Below are 11338 nucleotides of genomic sequence, written 5' to 3'. Positions count from 1 at the left end.
ATTTGTAGATGAGGTTGAGTTAGATATAGTTCATTTAGATATATGTGGAATTGTTTTAGGAAGTCCTTACTTGTATGATAGGAAAGCTATTTTATATAGAGATGAAAACAAGTATCAATTCGTTAAAGATGGAATCGAATATATTGTAAGAGCTCATAAACTCAAAAATAATTATACTCTCATAAACTCAGGGCAGATGAAAATAATTGTAAATTCATGCAAACAATTTTTACTGATGGTTGTAAAGGAAAAGAAACCTGATAAAACCAGTGCATTTGAGAGCTGTAATGCTAAACAGCAAGCTAATTTAGAAAAAGTTGTTTTAGAATATGATATACTATTTCAAGAACCTAAAAGTCTGCCACCCCAAAAGGAAATAGTACATGATATTAATTTGCAGCAAGATGCTCCATTGCCTAACATCGAAATGAACAGGTTGTCCGCTTTAGAGAACGCAGAAATCAAGAAGCATGTACAGGAGCTACTCGAGAAAGAGTTTATAAGACCTAGCACAACACCTTGTGGGTCTCTAATTGTCTTGGTGAGAAAGAAAGATGGCTCATGGAGAATGTGCATTGATTACCGAGCACTGAATAAGATAACGATCAAAAATCGTTATCCCCTTCCTCGCATAGATGATCTATTAGATCAATTAAAAGAATTTGTTTACTTTTCCAAGTTGGACTTACATAGTGGCTACCATCAAGTCAGAGTTGTAGAACAAGATGCATGGAAGATTGCTTTCAAAACAAAGCAGGAATTGTATGGGTGGTTAGTTATGCCTTTTGGCTTAACTAATGCTCCTGCTACTTTCATGAGAGTAATGAATGATGTACTCAGGCCTTTTATTGATGATTTTGTCATTGTATATTTAGATGGCATTCTTATATTTAGTAAAACATGGGAAGAACATTTGAAGCATGTCACGCAGACTCTAGATGTTTTGAAAAGAGAAAATCTCTATGTTAAGCTCTCAAAATGTGAATTTGGCAAAACATCTTTGAATTATTTGGGTCATATTGTAGGGGGTGGTAAATTGAAGATAGATCCCTCTAAGATTGCAGTCATTGTAAATTAGCCTAAACCCAAATCTGCTACAGAAGTTAGAAGCCTCTTAGGAGCAGCACAATATTGGAGAAAGTTTATTGCTAACTTTTCTTTGATTGCAGCTCCCTTACATGCTTTAACAGGATTGAACAAGATATTTCAGTGGGGAGACAAACAGCAGAAATCTTCGACAACTTAAAAGAAAAGATTAGTATAGCACCAGTACTAGCACTGTCCGATCTTCAAAGACCATTTGAGATTGAAACGGATGCAAGTGACTATGCCATGGGAGCAGTGTTGATGCAACACGATAAACCCATATGTTATCATTTTGAGACATTTAATTCTGCAGTAGTTAATTATCCCACATATGATAAGGAATTGTATGCATTAGTACAGAGTGTGAAAAAGTGGAAACGTTATTTAATGGGAAAAGAGACAGTTATACATACTGATCATCAACCACTTCAATATTTACACTCACAAACTAAGTTGCAGCAATCAAGACACTATAGGTGGATGGGTTTTCTACAACAGTTTCATCTTGTCATCAGATATAAAAAGGGCATACACAATAAAGTTGCAGATATGTTGTCCAGACCAATCATAAATGCATCTACTATACTTGAGCATAATTCAGTATTGCATGAAAGCTACATTGAACAATATGCTCAAGATATAGATTTTAAAGATGTATACGCAACTTTAAGTCATGGCAAACAAGTAGAAGAATTGGATTATCATGTTAAGGACCAACTCTTGTATCATTTGGGAAAGTTATGCATTCCTCAAACTGAAAGAGTAAAGATAATTCGAGAAACACACACTTCTCTAATATCAAGTCATTTTGGTGTATGTAAAACAACTGCACAGCTACAAAAATTTTGTTATTGGCCAAAAATGAATGAGACAGTTTCTAGATATGTAAGAGGATGTACTATGTGTGCTAAAAGCAAGCCCAGCAATAGAAAACTAAGCTTACACACTCCATTACCAGTTCCTTCGCATCCTTGGGAAAGTATTTCCATGGACTTTGTTGGGGGACTGCCTAAATCTAGAAAATGTCATGACTATTTATATGTTATTGTGCTTAGGTTCAGCAAAATGTGTATTTTAATACCTTGTAACAAACATATTACAGTTGAACAAACAGTAAAGTTGTTCATTCAGCATGTATGGGTTCATTTTGGATTACCCACTTCCATTGTATCCGATCGAGATACCTGATTTGTTGGGAAATTTTGGTCGAGTCTGTGGGAATTGATGGACACCAGACTAAAGAAGAGCACAAATTTTCATCCGCAAACAGATGGCCAAACAGAGGTGGTCAATAGGACAGTGATCCAGTTGCTCAGAGGATATTGCAGCAAACATCCCAAGCTTTGGGATAAACATTTATGTTATGTGCAGCATGCTTACAACCGTGCTAAACATTCCTCTACACAGAGATCTCCTTTTGAGACCTGTTTTGGTTTCATACCAAGGTCTCCCTTGGATTTTGTCTTTGGTAAAGACATAACAGTTGATGGACACAGTGATGTGGACAAGGCAACCAAGTTCATTGAACAAATCCAAGAGATTCACCAGGCAGTACAGGAACAGCTGGAAAAGAGCCAAGCCAAGTACAAGGCAAGGCATGATAAGCATCGGACTGAGCATAGTTTCCAAGTTGGTGATCAAGTATGGCTGTATATCAGCAAAGATAGAATGCAAGGTGAAGGTGAGAAGCTAAAGCCAATAAGGTATGGACCTTTCAAGATACTTGAGAAAATCGGTGAGAATGCTTTTCGCCTTGATTTACCAGCTTACATGCACATCTACTCAGTTGTCAATGCAGATAGCTTGAGACTATTTGAACCTTCATTGATTGAAGATCCTGAAGAGCAGAGTCAGTTGCCTTCTATTGATGATCTGTTGCCTGAATATCTCAATGAGTTGCAGGAAGATATAGTTCTGGACAAGAAGATGAGAACTACTCGCAGAGGGGGCGTTGAATACCTTAGGATTGGGCTCAAAGGTTCAAAACCAAGCAGTGCAAAATGGATAGAAATTGGGCAAGAGAAGAATCTATACCCTCACTTGATTGATGCTTAAAAACCAACTTTTGGTGGTCGAAAAGCTTTTTCAGTAGGAAGGCAGTGATCCGAATTGGATCCTAAAACACTCAAAGTTTTCATGAACTCTATAAAATTCATGCCAAAGTTTCAAAGTTTTACAAAAAACGAGCTTATTAGAAATATCCTCGAAACAGTTGTAATTTGTGAACAGCGCGGAGCAACGAGGCCCCTTGGTCAAGCACACAGACCGTTGGCCCATGGTAACGCGCGTTGTCACGAATTGGAAAAACGGGAGGTCCTTTTGAGAAACGAGGGTGGCTTCTGATATGCAATTAGCAACAAGTCGCTAATCGCATATCATCGGGCAAACCCCTTAGAAAAGGAAAAGCCCCGAGTGACCTAGACCCAAAAAGTTATAAAACATAATAGATATCGCGTCGATTCTGTCAGAGGCAGGGTCCCACAAAACCGACAGGATATCGGAAGGGCTTCGAGGCGGTAAGTGGTTTCAACCAAGTCCCACCCGATGCCACACAGCGAGTGACACGCGTCCGACGGAAGAGAGAGAAAACCGCTCACATCGGACGGGTAAACGTCGTGTTACTTACCCGCCCGATATGAATGATGACCGTAGGATCTGGAGGCTCCAGATCGACGGTGGAGACGCAATCCGATGGATGACTAGATTCAACGGGGTAAACAGGCAGAGTTGTATAAGATTTGAAGTCCGACATGGACGATGCGTTGGCAGAGGATCATGTTCGTGGGCATTCTTGGAGTTAACAGTAAAAACGGTTGTTTCAAAGACTTCCAAAAGAACTGACACTCAGTTCATTATGAAAGAGGTAACCACCTCCCTATGAGGCATTATACAGTGATGATGACGCAAAACAAAGGAATTTGAACGGACAGAGGCAGGGGAACCGAAAAGCCAGGAAGCGGAAACGAACAGTCGGAAAGCAGAGTGGCTTTAAAGCCACACACTGACAGAGAAAGAAGGAAGCGAGTTAGCAAGAGTTAGTTAGACGCAGAACGCTGATAGCAGAGGAAAGAAGCCGAGTTGACCTGCAGAAGCAAAGACAATATCGAGCCAGACAGAGACAGAGAGAGTCAGAGAGTCTGTGTGCTCCAGAGATGGCTTGAGAGATTCAAGCGAACTCCTCTTTATATATCTTCCATGTGTGAGTCTCAGACTGGTCTCATACTACAATGACCAATAGAGGTCAAGTTTCAATAAGGAGAGTCGGTGTACTCCAGAGACTTGGGGAATCCAAGTACAGTCCTACTGAATTGAATCTGCTGTGTGAGACTCAAATTGAGCTCACTGTTGTAAAAAATCTTCTTTTGAAAACATAATAGAGAGGCCACCACTGAACGCTGGACCAGGAGACGTAGCCCAGGAGTGTTGGGTGAACTCCTTATTAAACTTGTTGTGTTTACATGTTTGCCTGTTATGTTTTCTCTAACTGCTTCAGTGCCTGTGTATTTCGCAATCTTATCGATCCATTGCATAAAATAACATAGGCACATCCATGCACATGAGTCTGTAATACCTTAATTGTTTATCTTCGATCAATTTCAGATCATATATGATAGTTGACTAACACCTGCAGGTTTTGGTCTAACAACAATCGTGATTCCCAACATCTGGTATCATAGTGTAGGTCACGACTTCGATACACAACCAGTTCGCGTTGTGGGGGACATTGTTGGACATTGGATAAACCAACGCTCCCTGTGTGTTTCGCAACATGGATTAACCGCCTCTCATGGATCCTTATCTCTAGTGATGTGATCGTTGACTAACACCTGCGGGTTTTGATCTAACAACAATCGTGATTCCCAACAATTTCTTGCTAGCTATAGCTCCAAGTAAGAAATCTTTAACAAATTTCATCTTATTAAATATAAATTTCCTTACCTAGATTATTTAAGTAACTTGTGAACTAACTGCATAATCCTTTGGGATATGATAAGGATATTGTTGTAATTTAGTTATTATATTACTTATTTATACTAAAAAATTATTGACGTTCCCAAAAAAAAATGAATGTGGAAAGAAAAACCAAACATGAATCTATGTTAGCATTTTCAACTACTTTTAATTGATTTTAAAGAATTTGATATTTGTTTTGAGTTGTCCCATCTTGCAACAAAAAATGTATAATAAAATTCAAATATTACTTAAACAAAAAGACTAATATGAAGAGCATCCCTTAAACAAAGAAACTCCTCATAAGATTCAAGATAAAATACATTGAATAATGCAAACAACATTAAGGAAATTCTAATGTGCAAAGAATAAATTATCAAGTTTATAAAATATGTAAGCCATATAGGCATTACCTTTCCTTGAATGGGTAAAATAAATAAGAAGATGTATGTATAAACTAAGAGCTAAATGTCATACACCTCATAAAGTATCTTCTCATTAACAATATATTTGGTTATTTAATTCAATGCATCTTAAACTTTCAACAAAGTATTCAACATTGTACATACAAATATTTTGAGAAGTTTTGTATAGTATTAAAGAGAGCAACTATTATTTAGTAGTCAATGTCTTTGCAAAAACATATAGCTTCTCTTTGCGTAATTTCATTTATTTTGAAAATCATATCAATAAAATGATAATGTAATAGAACATGTACCATAAGTTGATGTGTATGTCTCAAAATAGATTTCAATAAACTGGGTTAACAAATTTGAAAATTATACAAGTTTTATATTTCAGAAGTAAAGATGGCTCTATATTGGGATATGAAGAGATGCATTCAAGAATACTTAGGAGAGAACATTCCACCAAGTTTTCGAGACAAGGAGATGTAGAAACAAGGAGATGCACAAAGGGACATATAAGAGCACCCCCCAAATTTTAAGGAAATTCAGGGAGACGTAAGAATGGGGAGACACATAGGGGAGATGTGTGAGCACCCCTAAATTTTAGGGAGATTTTAAAATTTTACCAATAAAATGATAATGTAATGAACATGTACCATGAATTGATATGAGTATGACACAAGACAGATTTGAACAAAATGGGTTGACAAACTTGAAAATTATTCAAGTTTTATATTTTAGAAGCAAAGATGGCTCTATAGTTGGATATGAAGAGATGCATTCAAGAATCCTTTGGAGAGAATATTCCACAAAGCTTTCGAGACGAGATGTAGAAATGTGGACCCCTAACTTTTAAGGAAATTCAGGGAGATGCATGAATTGGGACACACACAGGGGAGACGTGTGGGAGCACCCCTAAATTTCGAGGTGTGTGTGTGTGTTAAAAACATCATTCAAATTCAAATTCAATAATGAACTACATGATTCATACATCATAAATGTTTCAATGATATAGAAATAGTAAATTGTATGCATTGATTTAAATTCATCATTCATTATTCTAGAATCTGATTAGTAATAAGAAAATAAGTAAATATTAAAGTCTGAAGAATGGAATAGTAAATTGAAATTATTAAAACTCAAAAATAGTAAAGAGTAACGAGTCAATGACTCAGTGTGAGGCCTTCAGTATCTAGTGTCAAAACTCAAAAGTTAAAATTGAAATTAACAATGGACAATGAACTAATGTTATCAGAACTACACCGGTCATCAAACTAGTCAATGCCAAAATAGGAACTGGAAAAAAACTAGAACTAGACTGGTCATCGAACTAGTCAACACCAAAACTAGGAACTGGAAAGAAACTAGAACTAGACTGGTCATCGAAGTAGTCAACGCCAAAACTAGGAACTGAAAAAAAAACCAGAACAAAAACCCAGTGGACCAATAAATACATAAATATTCATGCGCATTCATATGTATCCAAACCATTATACACAAATACACAAATTTTCTCATGTATATAGCAAGGGTGCATATAACCAAAATAGCATAAAGTACAATCCATCTTTGAAACAAAAAAATTACATCAACAAAGAGGTTCTCGATGACCTCTATAGTCCAAAAAAAAATCATGCTACAACAAATATTTATATATCATCAAAACCATTGCCTATATTGGGATCCTTATCATCAATATCACCCTCTAAGCATTAAAATAAGATAGAAAATTCCTAACAAGTCAAATTGAGATTTTACTTAAGTGAGAGGTACATTTTTACTAAGGTCACCCTCTAAGCATTAAAATAAGATAGAAAATTCCTAACATATCAAATTGAGATTTTACTTTTCGTTTCATAAAAGCGTATGCACTCTCTGTTCTGCTAATGGATTCTAAGCAGTTCCTAACCACTATTTTGTCATTTTATTTTTGATCGAATGCTTAAAAAATCATTAGATGGTTGCATGTTAGACTTTAAACTCACGTATTGTGGTTTTCAAAGGAAAGGGAAGTCAAAACCCAAGTTCCGTGCAGTCTGCCTTATCTCTCTCGCTGTCGATTTTGCCACTGCTACATGGGGTTCATCTTCTTCCACGCCAATTATGTTTGCACAGAAATCTATCCCAAGACTTCTCGTAGCTGCATTTGCAGCTATTAGCCCAGAGACATAAGATTTCTCCTGAGACAATCCTCGAGCTCCATGTGAACCCGGGCCTTGCTTCAGCCAATCACCCGCAATAAATAGATTTGAGAAACTCGTCTTAGTAGATGCCATATACTGGTGTGAACCAGGCCCAAAAAGAGTAACAGCTTCTTTGTATCGAAGCACACTACTGTCCACAATTTGAGTGTCCCCAAAACGTTCGTCACATTGACTCAAATACTTCATGATCTGGACACAGAAGATGAGTTATAACTATCTCAGCAAGAGTCGTGAATTACATTATTTAATAGACCGAATGCATCAGAAAAGGGAAGAACGGAATTCTATACCTTCTCAATAACCACCTTATCTGACAAAGGCATAAATGGATTTGCATGATACAGATCAACCTCCAGGACACTTCCCATTTCTTTTGCAAACTCTTCCTGACAAATGCAATACTCAAGTGGCATGCATATCATATATGCAGCGTAGTAATGAGGCATTCAGTTAGTTCTCAATAAGGGGTGAAGTTCGAACAATGTCATTTTCTTTTAAATACTAAGATTTCTAACAGATTACTGTTTTCATATTTTTAACTAAATTTTGCTTAATACTGCAAAGTAGAAAGAGAAACCCCAGTTTGGTACCTGCAAAGTATTAAGGTCAAATAATGTGGCACCAATACCAGGTCCAATGCCAGAAAGAACATTAGAAGGATTTTTAAGTTGAATAAATGAATCCAACCATAATCGAATAGCCATTACATCTACTGTCCCAATATTTGTGGTTGAAGAAAACTCATGACGAGCTGCTAAAGCACCTGATGAGGCCACAATTTTCTGCATGATGACATGGCAAATTAATTAGAAGCACTCTCCTGCAGCTCTGTGCATGGTTATCATATTATAATTTCCCTTTTCTGTAACTCACTTCTATACATCGAGATCACTTTGTGAGTTAATTTTTGTGTGATTCAAAAGTACAGTAACCACAAAGAAATGAAATGAACCGCTGCATGGGAACATATGGTCAACCACCTACGTTGCAAGTTCAAATCTTTAAAAATAGCATCTTCTGGATTCTGTGTTTGATTTTCCAACTGTATTTTTATTCCTGTTCATGACCTGTAGATGGATTGCAAGAAGCCATGTTTTGGTGACAAATATCTCTTGCTATTTTTCTTTTCTAAGCTTATCACTTAGATATCTTTCTGTATTTTTTGAAAATCACACCCTTACTCCTAGTGTCAAATATAATACATAAAGAAAGTACAAAAATATGTAAACAGTACAATTAGATGCATCTGTATTGACAGTTTCATTGCCCAGGAAACTCGTAGCTTGTTTTATGCAGGATCATGCACTCAGCAGCAATGTTACGATAATCGCGATCGGGATTAAATTGGCGAGGGTCCAGAAAAAGAAAAAAGGGTAAAAATCGGGATAAAATCAGTAAAAATCAGTAAAAAAATCGGCAAAATTTAAAAAAATACAAAAATTAGGAGTCCTTTTTACAACTTTTACTGATTTTATCAGCAGTCACGGCCTTTTCTTTAGGAGTTTTAGCCCTTGAGAGTCTTGAAATTTGAAATTCTGAATGAAAGTCAAGTCCTTTTGGTAACTGCCCTCTTAATGATGGAAATGGACAGTTAACAGTTGCACATGCATGGGTTCCTCCACTAGATAGCTCTAATAGGTAACGGGTCATTGTTCATTAACTACTCATCCCATAAACCTTTTCTAGTAGATGTTCTTTCAGCATCCAACACACTTACGCACCCAAAAAATGATCCACAATACATTTCCAGGATGCTGGAAAGGCTCTGCCTGTTTTTGGCTGTTTCGAACCACTTGAACCGTTTCTTGGTTGCTTCTAGAAACAACCAGAAGCTGCTAGGCATTTCCAGCAACCTTCTTTTTCAGTTAGAGAAAATGTATCTAACCTAACCCAAAAAGGCTATTCTAACCCTAACCAATGAAAATAAAGGCCTTTTAAGCCAAAAAAATGTCTCAAAAAGGAGAGGACAGATTTCTGATTTCACAAAAAATAAAAAATAAAAAAGCAGTTGACAAGCAAACAAGAGTGCTCAACCAGGTTTTTGGGTAGAATTTTCAATTTTCATAGAAAGAAAAAAAGAAGGGCATAATCCTCTCAACAAAGGGTTTAGGAATCAAATGCATCAGATTATTATCTAATTTCAGAAGGGAAAAGTATGAACCAAGGAACACCATTGATGAAATTTGTGACCAAGGTGACCATAAGGCCAAGAATACAAGGGGCACCAACTTGTATAGGTGTACTTGTATAGGTGTAAGTCTTGAAACGAGGAATTTCAAGGAAGCTATACAAGACTAAAAAACCCATTTGATACATGAAAAAGGGTTTGTACTCTGGAATTAAAGCTTCTGAGAAGATTCCTCAAGGACAAGTGCTAGGAAACATCATGCAAGATTACCTATTGCACAACAATAATTTTGAGTATGTAACTAGGTTCAGTCTTCATAATGTCCAATGTAATCTTGATTTTATGTACTTGATGTAAAGAGAAAGAAAATTTATTATTATTATTTTGTAGCATGGGTTTCATGCTCAAGGTCATTTTATTTATAGGTCAAGCACCCATTGAGTGCTTCTAGGGCTTTCTCATAAGGTCTAGGAGTCAAAGAGTCATTGTAATATGTAAAGACCCGATTGGGCATCATTTATGAAGTCAAAGAAATTTATTTGTGTCACAAAGACCCTCCAAGATCAAGTCGGCCTACAAGAGATGTCAAGCCGGCCTATTTAGGGCTCCCTAGAAGCCTATTTATTAGAAGCACTCGACCTCATTGATAGCTAATCCAATAAACTCGTTGAAAAACAAGGAAGATATCTAGAAGAAGAGCGAAGAAGAGGAGAATAAAGAGAAGATAAGACCGAAGTTTTAGAGGACCGTTTTGGACTATTCCTACCACACGTGTGAAGATAATTAGGGCATTTTTTAGTGGCAGCAAGACCGAATTGCAGTCACATAAAAGGAGCGAAAATAAGGTGTCAAGAAGATCAGTTTGCAAGCCGAGTTACCTAGGGAAGAGGATCAAGCCAAGTGAATGAGAAAAGGAACATAATTCTGCCCTAAACCACTCACATGTGCGAAATTACATAGATTGTAGGAGGGCCGAAAAATGCAGACTTGAAGCAGTGACCCTAAAACTGAAGAAGAGGCTGAAATCTGAAGTGTGAAGCTAGTTTGACTTGGGTTGACTTTGTGGAAGAGAAGTTTCATCTAAGGAGACGCTGACTTGGTCTTGGAGGGGTCATTATCAAGGGTTTTAGGTCTTGGAATTCGTCATTTGAATATTCTATAAGAAGAGAAGAATTCTTGTGGGTTTTCCTCTCAAGAGGAAAGGTTTTGGACTTGGCTATCAGCCTATATCTTGTGTCCTCTTGTCTCATTGATGACAATTGTTTGGTAGTTGTTTGATGATAAAAGAACACTATAATAATCAAGATAATAATAAGTTAACTACAAGTACATCAAGTAAAAGAACATCACAAGCAGTGATCAAAGTAAGAGAAATCACCCTAATCTAGCTGCCCTTGATTTCTCAACATGGTATCAAAGCTAAGGTGACAAGAAGAAGAGGCAGCTTCAAGATCATCCAATCAAAGAAGAATACATAAAGGCCGAGCATCAAGGAAATCAACAAGAAGAAGAGCATCAAGGAGGACTATCCACCACATCACAAGGATCATCACAAAAGAAGA

General features: G+C 36.9%; 1 protein-coding gene across 1 annotated transcript in view; it reads right to left on the bottom strand.

Annotated features, from left to right (window-relative positions):
- Positions 1-7271: 7271 nt before the first annotated feature.
- LOC149160061 (uncharacterized) overlaps positions 7272-11338 on the bottom strand; it is a 208047-nt gene continuing 203980 nt past the window's right edge. The window contains exons 8-10 of the mRNA XM_089436603.1: positions 8239-8430; positions 7939-8034; positions 7272-7837 (exon numbers count right to left, since the gene is read on the bottom strand). Of these exons, the coding sequence (XP_089292729.1) occupies positions 7442-7837; positions 7939-8034; positions 8239-8430 (684 nt within the window). The 3' untranslated portion in view covers positions 7272-7441. The remainder of the gene's footprint in view (positions 7838-7938; positions 8035-8238; positions 8431-11338) is intronic.

Source organism: Pinus tabuliformis, chromosome 5_2, assembly GCF_031772625.1.
Source record: "Pinus tabuliformis cultivar Carrire ecotype Pingquan chromosome 5_2, CPIR1, whole genome shotgun sequence".
NCBI lineage: Eukaryota > Viridiplantae > Streptophyta > Pinopsida > Pinales > Pinaceae > Pinus > Pinus tabuliformis.
This window is presented reverse-complemented; position numbering and strand designations above follow the sequence as displayed.